Source organism: Protopterus annectens, chromosome 12.part0 (genome assembly GCF_019279795.1).
Source record: "Protopterus annectens isolate FY-2018-M chromosome 12.part0, PAN1.0, whole genome shotgun sequence".
Classification (NCBI taxonomy): Eukaryota; Metazoa; Chordata; order Ceratodontiformes; family Protopteridae; genus Protopterus; species Protopterus annectens.
Window position 1 is genome coordinate 1,389,812,726 of NC_056746.1, and position 19,476 is coordinate 1,389,832,201.

General features: G+C 38.9%; 1 protein-coding gene across 4 annotated transcripts in view; it reads left to right on the forward strand.

The window, feature by feature from the left end:
* The window catches only part of LOC122817233 (collagen alpha-1(XIV) chain-like), a 950,064-nt gene that overhangs the window by 390,412 nt on the left and 540,176 nt on the right, over nucleotides 1-19,476 (forward strand). For all 4 annotated transcript variants that reach the window (XM_044090454.1, XM_044090451.1, XM_044090453.1 and 1 more), the window contains exon 13: nucleotides 11,140-11,288. In XM_044090454.1, coding sequence (XP_043946389.1) covers nucleotides 11,140-11,288 — 149 coding nt within the window. The remainder of the gene's footprint in view (nucleotides 1-11,139; nucleotides 11,289-19,476) is intronic.

Genomic DNA, 19,476 nt, shown 5'->3' on the forward strand with positions numbered 1-19,476 from the left:
GAAGGTAAGTTATTACTCTAAAATGAAACCTCATTTCTGTCATTTATAGCCAAAATTTCATCATTTTGGTGTCTACTCAAAACCTGTTACCATAGGTGACAATGGGAACATTAACTGACCAGTGAAGTAAATGCTTCTTCCTGTGACTCATTTCTACCTTACCACCTGTGCCACAACACCTGCAGTATTGCCACCCATCAGCTGGTCAGTCTCCTGATCCCTTCTACTTTAGTCAAAAAAAAAAAGAAAGGATAGGATTCTAGACATTCTTCACTTGCAGTAGGTGTTTCTCCATAGTTGTAATCTATTTTTTCCGAGAAAGAACAATAACCTGCATTATGAAGGTGCTAATTTTCATCTTATTTGATTCACACTTACGGTCATATTAGTCTAGTACACTCTGGAGATATATTGTCAGTAGCACAGCTAGGGTAGAGCAAAGAGGCAGCTAACCAAGTGCAAACTGTTAGGTAGCGGAGCTCTGTAATGAGGTAAATACAAGGAATAATGACATCTGGAGGAACAGAAATACATATATGCTTGTTACAAATACAGGGGCAGTTTTAACTTAGATGTTTATTTATACTAACTTGGCAATCCATAATGTTTCTTTATATTTTATGATTCCATACCAGCCCAATGTATTAGTGCTTGTATAATCAATTTTATCTATGCCTGTAAAGATGAAATGAGCTTCCAGTATCTACTGTGTGTGTACATATAAAGTCTGATGTCACTAAGGTATTCGGAAATACAAAATTTGAAAAGCCTATTGTTTTACATAAAATGCACTTCAGGTATATGTTAGTAAACAAACAACTCATTGGCTAGAAAAAGTAATATGGGATGTAATATTATGCAGTTAAACTTGGAAATATTGAAGGAGTGAAAAAGATTTCCATTTTATAATAGATTAAAAAAATATAATTGCCACAAGGAATACTGTTTATGATTTTATAACCCAAAATAGCTGTTGGTATCCTTCTGATTGGATAATCATTTTCAAGTGATTTAAATATTGCCAAATAGTTTTGCTCTGTCTTAAATAAATTTACATTTTGCTGGAAAGAAAGCATTAATCTTCTGGTTGGCCTGCAAGCTATATCAGTGTTTCTGAATGATATCTTGAATTGTTCATGCATTAGTACCACTGCTGGTAAAGAAGTCCTTAATGAAAATATATAATTTTTATAAATGGTTGTTTGTAAGTTAATAAATCAACCCTGTTATATCCACTGCCAGCTATTGTGCTTTCAAAAATTGCATGTCCAGGATAACCCCTATGTTTGTCTGTTGTGATCATTACAATGGGAGCAAATTCTCCTTATCCTGAAAAATTGTGATTGGATCTGGGACATCATGGAAGCAGATCCTTTGTCCTCATTGATGTTTGACTTGGTAAGCTCCTCCAACTACCCAGCCCTTATTATGGCGACTGCCACAGCTGCTACCTTCTAGACCTGTTGGAACATTTAATCTTCATTTATTTCAGGGGCTTAAGCCTAAGCACCAAACACATATTAAAACAGTAAATAAATTAAAATTAAAGCAGGATAAATAAAAACACAAATGTTAAAATAGAAAATAAAACAAACTACAACATAATACAGTAGCTAAAAAGAAAATTAAACCATCTTTAAAAAAAGGTGTTTAATGGATGTCTGCAACAATGCCTGACTCAAACATAGATCATGGCAGGTAGTTGATTACATATGAAAGGCAACATGTAGGCAAATGGAAGCCTACCTGAGGTCTTGGGCTGAGTTGTGCTAATGAGTGATAGCCCTCATCTGACGATCTGATCTGCTTGGCTGAAACATAGGCAGAAAGGATTTCCTTACTGCAAATAGATGCAGACCTAGACATCTATGCCATGATACAGTCATACCAGGATTTTATAGACTTTGATGCAAGGATGCTCCTGAGAAATAGAAATGAAGAGCTGAATATCATCAGCGTAACAATGGTAATGATTATAGCTCCTTCTACCAGTGCCACAGCAAGGAACACTCTTGCCTTTGATGCTGGAAAAATCAGTAGGCTATGAGTTCTATTACCATGCCAGGTGCTTGGAGTCATTTTTTTTCTTATAATAATATTGCAGGGCTGCATAAGAGAGGGGGTGCTGCAATTCTGAGTGTGATGTCCTTCAGCTGAGACCTTAAACAAAGGACCAATCTGCCTGAGTTGCTAGTAGTTCAGGTTTATGTAAACGGTTCCATGGCACTAATTGAAAAGAAAATGGTAACTTCTACTGGTATCGTGGCTAAATGTCTCCTACTCAGTATAGATACCACTGCAGATATTTTCTGAAAAGAAACTGTTGCCCTAGTAGGGCTATCCCAGTCAGCAAAGCATAAATGAATAAGTAAATAAACTATGACATATCTTAAGGGTAATGGGTACTTCAGGGATAATAAGGAATCAAGGTTAAGGCCACCAGCATTCCATAACAGGTGAGTAGCTACCAAATATGAGTTCTCACCTGATGACGGGCCATGAGATGTAGAACAAAACTATTCCTCCCTCATCGGAGATCAGCTGAAGTAAGCTGTCAGTAGGTATGCAGATGCCTGATCAGGATGTTATGATCCATAACACTGAGTGCTACCAAAAGATTAAACAGAACGAAAGGTGCTCTCACTAATGTGCTGAGATCTAAAACCAGAGTTTTCTGAGTCAAGAAGATTATGAGAAGTCACATACAAATACACCTGAACATAAAAAACATTCTCAATAGCCCTGTTGAAGAAATAAAGTTAGAGATTAGGTGGCAATTGCACACATTAGAGGAGTCTAAAGAAGACTTCTTTAAAACAGGAATTGTTAAGGCCTCTTCACAAGTAGACTTAGTTATTTATTTACTTAGATCAGGTTAGCTCCTGTAGACATGTGGTATTTTTTCATGGGAGATCCAAGGTGCTACTTACAGGCTCATAAGTAAGTGCTAGGCAATCAGTCTCCAGATCATTACAAACTTAGCCAAAAACACCTATTCAAGACTTCCCTCTAGCCTCTAGGAAGACCAGACAAGATAGGCTGGGAGAGAATATAAGGCTGCCCATCCAATTATCTAGATTTATCTTGACGATGGCAAGGGTGCTACTCCCCTTGGCATGTAGTGGAAGTTTATTCAGAGGTGAGAGATATGTTGGGATTTGAATCTATCACATCAATGTGTTTTGTTTATCTTTTGATGCACGTTTAGTTCTTTAACCAGGTATTTGAGGTACTATTTGTTCCATGAAGGAATATGAGGTCAAACAGGCAAGACCTTCCTTTTACAAAGCTAAATTGATAAAGGTTCAGGGTTACGAGATTTTCAATGTCCAGATTAATGAGGTACATCCACAGCTTTATATATGAGGCTAGTGTGAATAATAGGTCTGTAGTTACCAGGACCCATATTTGGGTCACCTTTATGCAACAACATTAAAATAATGGTTTTCTAGGTTTCAGGAATGTAACCAGAGGAGAGGCTTAGAAAAAAGAGTTTAAGTAGGCATTCAGAGAGGCTGTTTTTGTCTCTGATAATCAATGCAATCATGTATTCAAGTGATCCTGTATATTATTAGAGCCAACACATGAGGCTTATTAGCTTTTGAGAAGACTGAGAAATTTTGTTCCATATTAATTAAAAGGAGGTCATTGGGACTGTGGCATCTGTTGAATAGCTATAACTGTTGGTTCTACTAAATTTTCATCTAACATATTATCTATTTTTGGGGGGTCATACCATGTAGTAGTATTGTGAACTAAGTCCAGACTTTGTTGAGTATTAGTTTTTAACTTCCTGACATAGTAAATGAAAGATGTGCAGTTATTTTTAGTTTTTGTGGCTGCATTAAGTTCATATTCAGCTTTGATCGTCCTGTTGGTTCACCTGAAGTCTTTACTAATTTACTTAAATGTGCTCTTAAGGTAGGAAGAATGAAACCTCTTATAAGCATTAACCAATCACTTTGTCATGTTATATAACGTAATATGGGTATTCCATGATGTTTTTTAATTATTATTTATGTTGTGGATTGGGACCACCTTCTCAATGTAGCTATTAAGTGGAAGGAGAGGTTAGAGGCACAGGTGGCAGCTTTTGCAATGGGTTCCAATGCAGGAAAATTACACTGGAATGTGTTTAGGTCATTAATTAACTAAATAAGATTTGCTTTTGAGAAGTCCCTAAACACAGATGTAATTACATGGGAAGTACTACCAGTTTTAAAGGAAATGGTCACTAATTTATAGTCTGATTTAAGGATTTAAGAAGATAGGATGATATGTATGGAGATATGGACAAAGTGGCCATGTTTGTGAAGACTATGTCAAGGCTACTGGAGCCCTCAATCTGAAGTCCTCCAGCAAAAAGGTATTATATTTAATAATGACTTCAGCTGATATGTTAATGTAGCTGTGAAGTGATACTTAATCATGTTAATAGTGCTTTGGATAGCTAGGAGTTTGAATGTGGTGTCCCGAGGAGTCAGTCATGGGGCGATGATGTCCTTTAATTACATTGATACTCTCCCACAATTGCCAGTAAAACTGAAGATGTGACATACTACACCCTCTGAAACCAAATCTCTGTAACTACTTGTATATGAATTTATTCAAGTTGCAGGACAGCTTCAATTCAGTATTTATTTTTTTTGCTTAGACTCTTGGCATCGAGTAGGACCACATTAATATATTCCAAATTATAATTTACTAGGTTAAAATATTCGTCATATGGCCTCTGCCTAAAAAGGCACTATGGGAGCAGTAAAGGCTTTAACCAGTATACAAAAGCCTTGGTAAGAGAGGCGGAGACTATCCATGGCAAGGCAAGAAGGCTTTTCGTCCATCTCTTCTTAAGCTGCCAGATACTGGGTCACCCTAGAATGACACTAACTACATATTAAATTAAGAAAGGCAACTGTGTAGTCTTTAAATCTTGGCATCATTCTGGATAATGGCTATGTACCACTCAAGAGCAAAGTCTTTCTTGACTCAAACACATGCATATCCAATTCAGTCATGTCTTTCTGCATGTCCCTCTTGGTAGAACATCTAAGGCCATTCAACCCCATCATATGGACCACTATGAGGTCCATGTTAATAAGGATAGAGGAACTTTGGCTAGGCTACTCTGGAGACTCCCCTACTCTTTTTACAATTTTAAGTTTATAATAAAAAACCCTTACTTTTTCAGAAAATGATATGGATTTTGTATCCTCCGTGTAAGATATCACCATCTGAGGCAGATGGGACCACAGTTTTACTTTGGTTGTCAAAAGCTCCTAAATAATTACAAGACTGGACCCACTGACTAAAGACATGCTTTAACAGGCCTTGTTGGTCCAAGATCCAAGCCACAATGTGAACATAACATTAAAACAACTTCCATAATGTTCTAGTGGACATAAAAAACTCTAATAAAAGTTTGAGCAATCCAAAATTGAATTATCACAATGCACAGTGCACAAGTCTAGGAAAAAGGATCTATTAATCAATCTGGAGATCCTCTTCCCCAGTAGCATTGGTTGGATGGCCTCTTTAACCTGCCAGCTTCACTTACTGCTAAATATCCACCAGGTTGTTCTCGGGTAACTGTCATAATAAGCATCAACCAGCTTTCATCCACAACTTCATACCTTCACTTCAGCTGTTGAGGTCTTGCGCAAGAGCCTTTATAACCCACAAGTGATCCTCTTTAGGAATACTGGATATCCTGTTATGGTGAGAGTTGAACTCTTTTTAGACAGAAACTTCAGCTTAACAGTTCCAGGACTCCTTCACTATATGTTTGGGCTTCCCAGGTTTTTTATGCCACTGCCACATCCATCTAACCCAGGAACAATGGAACAATATTAAGACCATAAGATGACTAGCCATATACACCTTTAAGTAAACCTGACTAAATGTTCTTACCATCCTTTTTTATCACTTGATATTCATCACCTCCCAAACTGACCAAGAGACTACATGGTAACTCTGGTGTAAAGTTATACCTACCCATCTAATCAACAAAATTAGCCTTAAAGGCAGAAAAAGTAGCACTTGACTTTATTTGTAGTGGTGACATATTATTGCTACATATTTAGGTCCCTATTATCGATGCTTGTAGATCCACTGATTTTGTGAAACAATAAAAGGTCATTTAGATTTCAAAGGTACTTACTAGACTTGCAGTCCAGGGGACTATTGAAGAGCCTAGCCCACATTCCCAGTTGTCCTCAAGTAATGTCTTCTTAAGTGACTTGATCAAGGTCACACAGAAGACAAATGACGGCTGAGGAAATCAAACTTTGTACCACTGGAACTACAGCTTGCAGTCATAACCTTCAGTGCCAACTGCCAGTCTAAACCAAAGGTGGGAATCAAACCGTGTATGTTGGTCTATGAGATAAACACCTTAACCATTATGCCATCACCTTTTCATGGCTTGTGCAGACACAGGTCACTTAGGATCAAACAAAAGGCTACTGAGCACAAAGAGAGTTCTACAAATCTATATGGATAGTTGAAGAAATTAAGGTCTTTAATTTTCTTGGTTAGAAATTGTTGTGGCTTTTCCATTTGAGTGATATGCCTGGATGTGTACACAGGAAAGGAGGCATTGTATTCATTAATGGGTCTGATAATTAAATTCCCAAAAGATGCTGCCTGATCTGGTGACACAACTACAGTGTTGCTCATGTTGCTATAGTACCAGGTACAATTATATGCGTCCTTGCATTTGAACATGGTGTTTGATATGGACACTTCATGATTAACAGGGAAGTCCAAACATAATTCACTACTCTGATTCAGATCAGACTATCTCCTCTGTTTTCATGGAGAACAAAACTGCCCAAACTTCTTTACATTTTTGCACAAACATCGAGTACAGGTAAGCGGATAAGGTAGTCATAAACATTCGCAAACAAATAGCAAATATTTGTGAGCTGATAATCACAGGATCATACGATCATAGTAGGTTGCTAGGCTAATGGCCTTAGGCCCTTACAAGCCTAGCCAAGTTAACCCTTGTTCCCAAGAGTATCTGTTACAGGGAGACACTAAATCATCACCTGTTACCCTTTTCTAAGTTACAGTTTCCCATCTAGTCATCTAAATTAATTTTACATAAGGTCTACCAAAGGGCTCTGCTTAGCATGGATTGGAAGTCTGTTCCAGAGATGAGGTAACCTCTGTAAGATAACTCTGTCCCTCCAGTAAGTTGTACTAATGTCACATACCAGGTTAAGATCCCTTGAGTGTGTGACGTGTACCATTTGACTTGTGAATGTGTAGCATTTCCATTGAGGCAGGGTTGGATATTGCCTAATATGCAAGGCACAGCTCACCCCTGAGCAGTCTGTATGACACAGAGTAAAGAGCCAATTATTTCAATTTGTCTGTATATGACATGCACTGGAGACCTTGAATTTTCTTTGTAAGAAACCTTTGTGGTCTCTCTAATTGCTGCAGGTGCTTAGACATGTGCATACCAAAGAAAGCATTATACTCTATTATTGGCCTGATGAGAGAAGAGTATGGGGGGGGTTCTGGAGGCAATGCCCTTACATATGATGTGAGCAACATAGAATGCCCTTCTTACTACTGTGGAGACATCGTGATCAAAGGTAAGGTTGCTATCAACCTGCATTCCCAGGTCTCTCACCAGTGATTGCATGTTTAAGGTATAGATATTTATGGAGTTGTTTGCAGGAACATCACCCTTGCTGAAGGGGATGATAATGCATTTTTGCACTGAGTGTAAGTCAGTGACTTTGGCACCAATCATTAGTCTGTGTAAGTCCTTCTTGCAGGATATTGGCATCATTAGGCGACTGAATGACCACACCTAGTTTGCAGTCATCAGCAAACTTGTCAGCTACAGACCTTTAGTTTTTGCCTGTACTTCAGAGAAGTATATTCTGAACACTAGGGGCTCCAGAACAGACCCCTGCAGTACACCACTGCTTATTGGTCTGCTGTTGGAGGTAGAGTCTCCTATTTTGACTGTATGAGTTCTAGTGGTGAGCTAGTTTGCAACCCACCTGACCATATATGGGTTGATACCCAGCTGGGTGAGTTCATCAATAATGCCTGACTGGGGGGTGGTGTCAAAGGCCTTGGCTAAGTCCAGGTAGGCTGTATGCACAGTTTTACCTTCATTAAGGGCTTTGCTGACTGTCTCAAATAAGTCCACCAAGTTTAACAGGTATGATCCCCCCTTTGACAAAGCCAAACTGGGTAGGGTCGAGTGTTTGTAGATTACCTATGTCTTTGTTGATAAGGTCCATGATGATATACTCCATGGCCTTGCAGATAAGGCTGGCTATTCTTATGGGTCAATAGTTCCTGGGATCCGTGGATGCACCCTCTTTATGCAAACGGATGATGGTAGCTGTTCTCAATTCAGCACAGATAAAACCTGTGCTAAGGCTGTGGTTGAACAAGGTACTCAGCAGTGTTGCTAATTCCTGTTTTAATCCATTGAGAACGCAGCATGGAATGTTGTCTGGTCCCATTGAGGCTGTATTGTTAGCCTTGGAGAGGGTGTTTAAGACTTGCTCCTTGGAGATAATAGGTGGGAGACAGGTGGTAGAGATGCTTTGTGTTATATGTGGTGGGGACAGGGGTGTGAAGTTTGCACTGAACCTGTTAGCCGGCAGGTTGGCTATGTCCACCGGTTCTGTATATGTAGTACCATTAACTACAAGTTCTGCACAAATCTGTTTTTTATCCTTTAAGGTTTCAGATGTAGCTAAAGAATGCCTTATGGTTTTCCTTAGCTAGGGATGCTAATTTGGATTCATAAGTAGCTTTAGAGGACTTTACAGGATGTCTTATTTGCCTATTTAAGTTGAGGAGGGAGCGCTTCCAGGTTTGAGAGTGTAACTTCCAGACAGCAACTTCTTCCTCTTATTGTATAGCCTGTTAATGGCTGATGTGCACCAAGTGGGTTTGCTCTTCCTTGAGGATCTTGCTGTGGTCCTATCAGGTATGGCAGAGTTAATACAATTGTACAGATGCACATATAAAGCAGTAGTATATATCCCAGCATAGGTAACCTCTCCATCAGTGTGGGGAGGGGTATGAAGCTGTTTATGCCATCACATAAGAGGTCATAATTGGCCTTGGTGAAGTTTTTCAGTCTAGTTGCTGCCGGGGGGGGGGTGTCTCGTGTTATTTTTACCTCCAGCGAGACTGGTTTGAGGTCAGACCTTACCAGGGAGGGCTGCACACTTGGGGTAGTACAATGGTCCTCCATGTTGGTGAGCACCAGCTCCAGAATGTTTAAGCCCCTTGTGGTGATGTCAACCAGCTGGTCCAGGGCATCACATTACTAAAGTAATTTACTAATATTTATATTTAGTAGTCATATTACTAAAGATATTTGTAGTTCTAGTATTGGTTTATGTGTTACAACTGCATATAATCTATCTGTAAAAGTAGATCATGCATACAGTGAGCCAGAAGTCTAAGTTTGGGTCATTAAACAATGTAAGAACATTACTAGCTGTATTGCAAGTGACAGTGTTAGCAGTGCCATAATTGATAGTCCAAGCATTGTTCTGTTTAATACTATTAGCAAGGTTCTCATTAACTATACTAGCAGTATTGTGATTAACCATACTAGCAGTGTTTCTGATTAACAGCAGAATAATCTTCTAATTAGCATTACTAGCAGTTCAATGGTTATCGTTGTAAGAACATATTATAAAATCTTTCAAAGGTTTGTTTGGCATTTAAAAGGTTTGTCGCCCTGTGTCGTTAAACTAGTTACAAGTCACTGCCTCCTAAAGGCACACCAGTAAAAGCAAACTGAAGGCAGATGTCTGAGTAACACCCATGAGAGAAGCAGGTAGTGAATTCAAGACTGTTGCTCTAGTTTTGGAAATGATATGTTTGCTAGTCACAGAGCAGAATATTGGACTCTTCAGTCAAATGCTCCATCACTTTGACGATGTATATGTTTTGTCTGCTTCCATTTTTTTAAGAGGAGTGCAGTGATTACAATAAAGAAATTTAAGGAAACGAGAAGCAGGGTTGCTGCTTTTTTTGTAAAGATTCATTTTCTATCAGAGACAGGAGGTGATATAACTTGTTTGAGCCAGTGAGTGAAATGTGTTTGCCAACATTATGAAGTGTTATTCTAAGTTAGCAGTTATTATTATATATATGAGAACATAATAACTATGGGAAGAGTTTTTAACAGTTTAGGAATTAAAATACTCTTTTATCCAGTGGATTATACTTTTGGAGTTAGAATCCTTGATATTATAGTTTATATATCATTGGATGATAAGTTTGCATACTGTTAATTCAGTGTGCTGATGAAAAATATAGCTACAAATGCATCCATACGCCAAGTTAATAAAACTGCCTTGCTCTGCATGTGGTCTTGCAGAGAGATCCTGTGAATATCATTAATCTTTCATGTGTCCAAAACACCGTCACTTATTACTGGTGTTCATCAAAACACCATTACTTATTACTGGTGTTCATCAAAACACCATCGTTTATTCCTGGTGTTCATCAAAACACCATCACTTATTACTGGTGTTCATACAAAGTCCATTGCCTTTAAGGTGGTGCCAGGCTTTACTGAAATCCTCTGCTTGGTCCGTTGTACTACTGTGTCAGTGTTCATTGCTTTAAATAGAACCAGATCGTGTGTATATAGGACAACTGGTAATCTGCAAACATCAAGCCCAAGTTCCTTAATAAAAAAGGAGAAAAGAATATGTGCCCCAAATGTATTTTATGGTGCATTACGAGTCAAAGTTGCAAGGTGTGAGAAGGTGAAACCAATACATATTTTAAAAACTGTATTACCTAGATGGTTGTTAAATCAGACTGCAAGACCCAGTGTAACCCTATTCTGGTCAGTCTTTTTTAAATGAATGGATTAGTATAATATATAATAATAACCACAGAAATAATACAGTTCAATGTTAAAATAGTCCCTTAGTGAAAATTAAGCCATGACTTTTTTTTGCTATGACCATGACAAACACTATGTACATCCGTTGTCACCCCCGAGCTGAATAAGATTGAAGACCCTACAGGATGAAAAAAAAACACAACTGAATTTTTCTTAGTTAAACAAGTTATTTATTTAAATATGATGCTGTATGTGGGACTGAAACCATTTGATTTCTCTGTCAGTGCCGCGTTCTCCTCCAGCACACCTGCATATCTCTGATGTGACACACAACAGCCTAAAGGTTGGATGGCAGCCTGTAGAAGAAGCCACACAATATATGGTTCTCTATGCAGCTATCACAGATGGACAGGAGGAAGAAGATGGTAAAGAGGTGAGTGTCAGTAAAAGCAGGTCATGAGACTAATTTGCATATAATCTATCTGTAAAAGTAGATCATGCATACAGTGAGTCAGAAGTCTAAGTTCGGGTCATTATAGGTATGACGCAGGACAGAGGAGTGTTAGGTTTTACTAATCTTTCTAGGGCTATTGTGAAGGTTAAATGCTATAAAAAGCTCCCTAATAATGCACCCTTTTGGTTTATTACTTTAAATATTGCAGTATATTTCCCATTTGGTTCATCTTGCCTGCAAAAATGAGCCAGAAGGTTTCTAAATTACACTGGCATATTATGTTTTCACTTACACTGCAATGGAGGCTGTCATATATTTCCTTCTAAGCTAACTTGTTTATGAGTTTATGTTAATTGTGTACTGGAGTGGTAGATAATGACTAATTCTTTTACACCTAATCTGACAAAAAGTAAAATATTTTAAAGCAAATTAAAGACTTGCAATGTTCACAAAGTATCTTGAACAGTAGGCATTTTATCAGTCATTTGTGGTGACTACTGAGCATCTGTTTCATGTGACTGATGGGGACTTTGATTTGTTTTCTCCTGGTGTCATCCAGAGCATAATATTGTATTATATTACGTTATGTTTTATTGAATTATCTATTGTGTTTACTCCAGACTGAGGAGGAAACGTGTCTAATGTGATCAGTGCCCTACCTTGGTTAACAAATTGAAAATAAACATAAATAAATAATTACAAATATAGATATATACACACACATACACACACACACACACACACACATACACATATATATATATATATATATATATATATATATATATATATATATATATATACACACACACACACACATATATATATATATATATATATATATATATATATATATATATATAGATATATATATATATAGATATATATAGATAGATATGTATAGATAGATATATACACAAATATATATACAAACACACACACAGACATGGGTACTGTGACACTAGCCAAATGGCTGTTTTTGGTAAAACTGGAATCTCTAGCTTACTTGATTTATTCTCATTTCATCATAGTGTTAGAAATAGGTGAGTAATGAGGTACCAGAAAAAGTAGCAGGAATCAGAAAAAACGACCTCAAATGCTTTTCAGTAAACAGCTTTTCTGTTTGTTTTGCAAAGTTTTCACTCTTCCTTATTTTTTTACTTTTTAGAGCAAATGAAAAAAAAAAACATTCTTTATTAAAAAATCTTTTTGAAGTGAAACTTCTTATGGGACACTGTGAGAGCTCGGAGTGAAACAGAAAAGTGAAACAGAAGTACGGAAGTCCAACTTCTGTACTCTACTTTAGCTTTTCAACCACACACACACACACACACACACACACACACACACACACACACACACACACACACACACAGCATTTCAGAATGCAGCAACATCTGTTGAAAGGTTTCGAAATATGCAAATAATCCCATACTCGCTCCATTCACAGAAGTAATTTACAGTTGATGTTAAATTACTATTTGCTTATCTACCAGTCACTTGCTTCTTTAGTTAATCTAACCTTACTTCTTACTCTTATTCTTTCATTTTCTGATATCCATTTTATCCTGTTTAGGGTGGTGATGGAACAAAGAAAGAGGCACAATTGCTTCACCAGTCTGTAGCAGGAAATACACACATACTGTATACACACACACATGCACACACACACACACACACACACACACACACACACGGGGATAAGAGAAGAAAGTGGAAAAAGACTGTAGCTGACTAATCGGGCACAGGGAAGAGATGCGACACAAGTCTGCTTTTGACAATTTTTATCGTCATTAGCCTTATGTCTGCTCTATCAAAAATGTATTACTTTACAAACTTTAGAGCAGGCCTTCTTTCACATCTGTACAGTATGCCACTGGGAACATCTTAAGGATTGTTTCATACTTTGAATTCTTTATTGTACAGTGGCTTAGTACTTAGATTTCTGTCTCACAGCTCTAGAGATAACACTCAAATGTTCCTGATTTTCATGAACGTCTTGACTCAAATTTTAGCTCTGTCCATGTTAAGCCCTCCTAGAACTGGTGACTTTTGGAGAAATGGTGGTGAATTATCCATAATTAGTAATGACCATGACTGGACAGATACAGACTTCTGTTACTTCAGAAAATGCAAATTAATTGACATTCTCTAGTTCTGTCAATGTTTCAAGTTTATAGTACTAATATTTTAAAAGTGACCCTGATTATTTCTGGATGCGTCCTTAATTCTGTTGAGATTATGGCTGCTACCTTTTCAAATATCCAAAGAGGAACATTTTTGTGGAAGCGTGGGATTTTTCAGGACAAACCATACAAATACACAGTGCAAAGTACAGGGCTTCATTTTTTGCCAAAATAAAACCATATTCTTACAGCATTTGAGTTGTTTATGCCATTTCAAATAAAAAATAGGTGTTTCATATACAAAAAATTGAAGTTATGTACTCACTATAACCTTCCATGTTTGTTGTCCATCTCGCCGTTCATTCTTACAATGATGGGTTCAGAGCCGATCCACGGTTCCGACTTGGCTGAATACACAGCTGAAAGACTCAAACTTGGCTCATGGCAAGTAGGTATCCCATAATGTAGTGGTGTAAATCCCCAGATCTTGTTAGCTGCTACTACTAAAGGAATTGTAAAGAACTATATATATATATATATATATATATATATATATATATATATATATATATATACACAAATATATGCTATCCCCAATGGAATAGGAGAAACAAACTGAAGCAAGGAACCCCTGAAAGGAGTAAAACATCCACCAGGTCTACAAGGAGTCATTGGAAGGTGGGAGGAGGGAGGGCTCATAAGAATGAACGGCAAGATGGACGACAAACATGGAATGTTATGGTGAGTACATAGCTTCTTTATGTTATGTTGTCCTATCGCACCTTCATTTTTGCAATGATAAGACAGCGTCCCTAGCACCTTTTCCCTGGGTGGCTCACGACAGTACATCTTTAAGCACAGTGGACCCAAAGGCGGCCCTGTCCCTGGAGGCCAAATCCACTTTGTAATGCGTGATAAATGTATGAGGAGTAGCCCAGGTAGCTGCAGCACAAATATTATCCAAAGGAATTCTGGCCTGAAAGGCAGACGACGTAGCCAGAGCTCTAGTAGAATGAGCCTTAACCTTAAATGGTAAATCTCTGTTGTTTGAGGTATAGATGAATGTAATGCAGTTTGAGAGCTAGTTTGAAGGGGTAGTTTTTGAAACTGAGCTACTCTTTCTTGTGTCTGAAAAAGATAAGAACTGGTCAGACTTTCTAAAATCTTTTGTCCTATGCAAATTGAATCTGATTTGTCTGTGCACATCCTGTTGATGTAATTTGTACTCTGCTTTGTTGCTGTGATTAGGAAAAAACACTGGAAGCTCAATAGATTGATTTATGTTAGTTGAAGAAGAGACTTTAGGTAAAAAGGATGGATTATTTTGTAACAATACCCTATCCTTATGAAATATCAAATATGGCGGTTTGATAGATAGGGCTTGCAACTCTAATAACCTTCTAGCAGATGTTATACCAACCAGAAAAATGGTCTTCCAGGAAAGGAACTTGAGGTCTGAAGATGAGGAAGGTTCAAAAGGTGGTAACGTGAGGTGAGATAGAACAAAATTTAAATTCCATGGAGGAAGGGGTTGCTTAAAGGGAGGTCTTAATAAGGAGGCACCTTTCAAGAAGGCTCTACACAACCTGTGTGACATTAAGTTTGAAGTAGGATCACCAATGTGGACATTTGAAATTGCAGCGAGTTGTACTCTGATGGTTGCTGCAGCTGAACCCTGTTGGAACAGTTCTGCCAAGAATTCCAAGATAGAGTGAATGGGTGCAGAAAAAGGGTCAATGTTTCTGTTTTGAGCCCAGAGGGAAAACCTTTTCCATTTGCTAGAATACAGTTTTCTGGTGGAAGCTTTATGAGAGGACATCAAGATATGTTTAACTGTTGGAGTGAAATTCTGAAGCCTGACTAGATTGGGAAGTGGAGCAGCTAAGCTGTCAAGTTGAGGGTGTGGAGAGAGGGGTAAAGCGCACCTGACATATGTGTCAGCAGGTCTGGTACTGGATCCAGAGTCCAAGGCTTCTCCTGAAGATGAGGCCAAAGGAAGGGGAACCAAACTTGATGAGGCCAGTAAGGAGCAATGAGAATCATCCTGCTTCCCAAGGACTGTGCTTTCTGAATGACTCTGGGTATGAGAGGAAATGGAAGAAAGGCATACAGAAGTCCCGAGGGCCAATCGTGAGCAAGTGCATCTCTCGGTGTCTCCCCTGGAGGGGGGATTAGGGTAAAGTAGTTGTTGTACTTGGCATTCATGGGAGTGATGAAAAGATTGCAGCAAGGCAGACCCCATGTTCGTAAAATCCTTTCCGCTACATTCTGATTGAGGGACCATTCGTGAGGCAATAAAATTGCCCTGCTCAGCTTGTCTGCTATCACGTTGGACTTCCACGGAATGTGAGTTCTTATTAGAAAGCGCTGGGAAGAAACTGCCTATTGCCAAACTCTTAGGGCCTTGCAACAAAGGGGGTAAGATCTGGTTACCCCCTGCTTGTTTATGTACCATACCACAGACATATTGTCTGACTGTATCGCAATTTTCCCTAGAGGGAGAGCTACGTGCTTGCAATGCAAGGAGCACTGCTCTCATCTCTAGGACATTTATATGCAAGTGAGCCTCATGTTTTTGCCATATACCTTGGACTGTTCTCCCCAGATAATGTCCCCCCCACCCTATCTGGGAAGCATCCGTGGTCACCGTAGCTAAGGGTTGTTGTGGAACAAAGGGTCTCCCTATGGTCATGGCTGGAGTGCATCCACCAACTTAAGTCGTTTTTGCATGATTCCATTATCCTGATCAGGTAAGACATAGGAAGCTCTTGAAATGACCATTGGGAGAACAACAGCCATTGAAGGATCTACACGTGCATTCTGGCAAGGGGAACCAGTGTTATTGTGGAAGCCATAGTTCCTAATAATTTTAGAACTGTCTTTGCTTTCACCGTGGTCTTGGGAAGAAGATAAAGTATTTGTTGCCTGAGTGCTGAAACTCTGTCTGTTGGAAGATGTGCTACTACAGAAGCGGTGTCTAGATCTGCACCTATAAATTAATATGTTGACAGGGCAACAAGGCAGATTTTTGAAAGTTGACTGCAATACCCAATTGAGTGCAAATTTCCAAAGTCACATCCCTGACTTGTTGGAGTAGATGCTTGGTGGTGGCCAGTCGTCTAGATAGGAAAACACTCAGAATCCTGGATGCCTCAGGTGAGCCGTGACTACTGCCATGCATTTGGTGAACACTCTGAGGGCTGTAGTGAGACCAAAGGGCCGAGCTCGGAACTGATAATGACTGGCTCGCAGACGGAAGCGTAAGTACCTTCTCGATGCCCTGTCCATTTTTATGTGGTAGTAATCATCTTGAAGGTCTATCGAGCACATCCAATCGTCTTTCCCTAAAAAGGGAAGTATAGACTGCAGTGTCACCATTTGGAACTTTGACTTCTTGACAGATTCATTTAAATTGCTTAGGTCTAATATGAGTCTCCAGTTCCCTGTTCTTTCTGGCACCAAAAAGAATCTTGAGTAAGTTCTGAATACTGTTTGGTCTGCGGGGACTTCTTGGATGACTCTTTTGTGCAGCAACTTTTGAATCTCTATAGTTGCTTGCTCCCTTAGATTGGGTGGGACATCTGGGATTGTTCTGGTCTGTGGGCTAGGGTAGGAAAAGAGAATGGAATATCCTCTGTATATTATTCTTAGTACCCACTTGTCTCTTGTGATAGTTTGTAATCCAAAATTAGGCACCGGAGACCAGCAGTTCCAGCACACAAGTAATTTAATGTTCAAACACAGCAAAAGGAACACACATCCACAAATAACATTAACGCTGATAAAAGCACTTCCCCTTCTCATAGAACTTCATCAGATGGGCAAAAACATCATAGTTACCTAGTTAAATAACTTTTCCTGTTTGAATAGACCAATAAAATCAGTGATTCAATTAGTTACCAAGATACAGAAAGAGTGGACTGTAAACTGCATGTGACAGTCTTACAAGTCTAACACCATCTGGTGGACAAATAATAAAACACATGAAAATTTATATAAAATCAAGAATTCACTTAAATAAATAAACCAGGATAAAATAACATGAATATACATAAAGCATGTAAAAATATCACAATTTTGCAGACCTGAGCTTGAGTACAGGTTTTAAAGACACCATATCATTAAGTCCTAAATTGTTGCAAGCATCCAGGACTAATTGCCAATATAGTTCCCTGTATTCGAGTAAAAACTGTACTCAAGCTCAGGTCTGCAAAACTGTGATATTTTTGCATTTTTTATGTATATCCATGTTATTTTATCCTGGTTTATTTATTTAATGAATTCTTGAATTTATATACATTTTCATGTGTTTTATTATTTGTCCACCAGATGGTGGTAGACTAGTAAGACTGTCACATGCAGTTTAGAATCCACTCTTTCTGTATCTTGGTAACTAATTGAATCACTGATTTCATTGGTCTATTCAAACAGAAAAAGTTATTTTAACTTGGTATCTATGATGTTTTTGCCCATCTGATGAAGTTCTATCAGACGAAAACGTAAGGGGAAGTGTTTTAATCAGTGTTAATGTTATTTGTGGATGTGTGTTCCTTTTGCTGTGTTTGAACATTAAATTACTTGTGAGTTGGAATTGTTGGTTTCCGGTGCCTAATTTTGGATTACTAGTTATGTTTTGGGCACTTTCACCACATCTTTGCTGTTTAATAGTTTTGGTTTTCTGGTTATGGATTCACCGGCTGGCTCCAATGCTTCTGTTAATGCAAACGGATGTAAAGGGACTGAACTGGGTGAGCTGCGTAAACTCATTGAAAAAGTGACACAATTGGTGCGGCTTTTGACACCCATTAGCCAATCCATGGCTTCTCTAGCAGCAGGAGTTTCTCTACCTGGTAACCTGGAAGGATTACAATGTTTAGCTTCGAAGGAAGGAATGGAGGGCAGAAATGCTACTACCAGGACTGTAAATTTGAACTCACAAACTTCTCAATGACCGCAATCAAGACTGGATGGCTTTCCCAGTATTACATTAACCTCTAACCATGAGGAGGGTCTTTCATAAGTGTATTGCTATGATGGCTTGGAGGTGAATGAATGTTGTTGTTGGTGAATGAATGTTGAATGTGCGCGATGGATGAGAAAGAAAATTTTTTGGAGTGAGAAGGAAGTTGAGTGAGTTAGATGAATGAGTGATGACTGTGGTGGAGTGTGGAGATGATGGTGATGGATGTGTTGGGACGGTGACAGACTGATGAGGGATGATTGGGTAGGTGATGGGGCAAAGGTATGAAGGAAAACAGAGAAGATGGGGAAAGATGATGGTGGCGGGTTGGGTGGAAGGCAGGACATGGCTGTGATAAGGATAGTAAATTAGCAGATAGGAGAGCACATGAGTGGACAGATATGAGGAGAGAAGGAGCATAGGGTATTATACAAGATAGAAGGGCCAATCTGAAGGAGATTGATGGTGTAAAGTGGTGAAAGTGTTAGCAGGTAGCAGGATAGTGGTTTGTAGGATAGGGGAAAGTTAGAAAGAGAGGGAGGAGAGGTGTGAGTTGTGCCAATGAGAGGAAGTGGTGGAAATTGAAAAAAGGGATTGTGGAGGATGATCAAAGGGGGGAAGTTAAAAAGCAGGCACTGGGTGGCAGTTCAGAGTTACTGAATAGGTGACTACTGGCAGAAGAGCTAGTAAGAGATTGGGTAAGAAAGTTGGTGTGTGAGAAATCTGGAAAGGAAGGGGAAAGAGGAGACCTGTGGGTGGAATGAAGAAGTACAGGGAGGAGAGTAGACAGAGAGGAGGGGTAGGTGAAGAAGAAGTGGTGGACAGAGAGAGGAAGAAAGCAAACAAGAGTATAAGAATGAGGAATGAATAGCAAAGAGAGATATGAAAGGAGAAGCTAATAATAAGAAGGTGTTATAGTTAAGGGAAATGTTGGAGGAGGAGGAGGGAGAAAAAGGACCTGTATTGGCTAGACAGAGGGAGACCCGAGCTAGTAAGCAGGTGCAGGGAAGGGGGGATAAGGATAATGAGGGAAACATACCTACAAGCGAGAGGAGGGTGTGTTGGAAAGATGAAAAAGAGT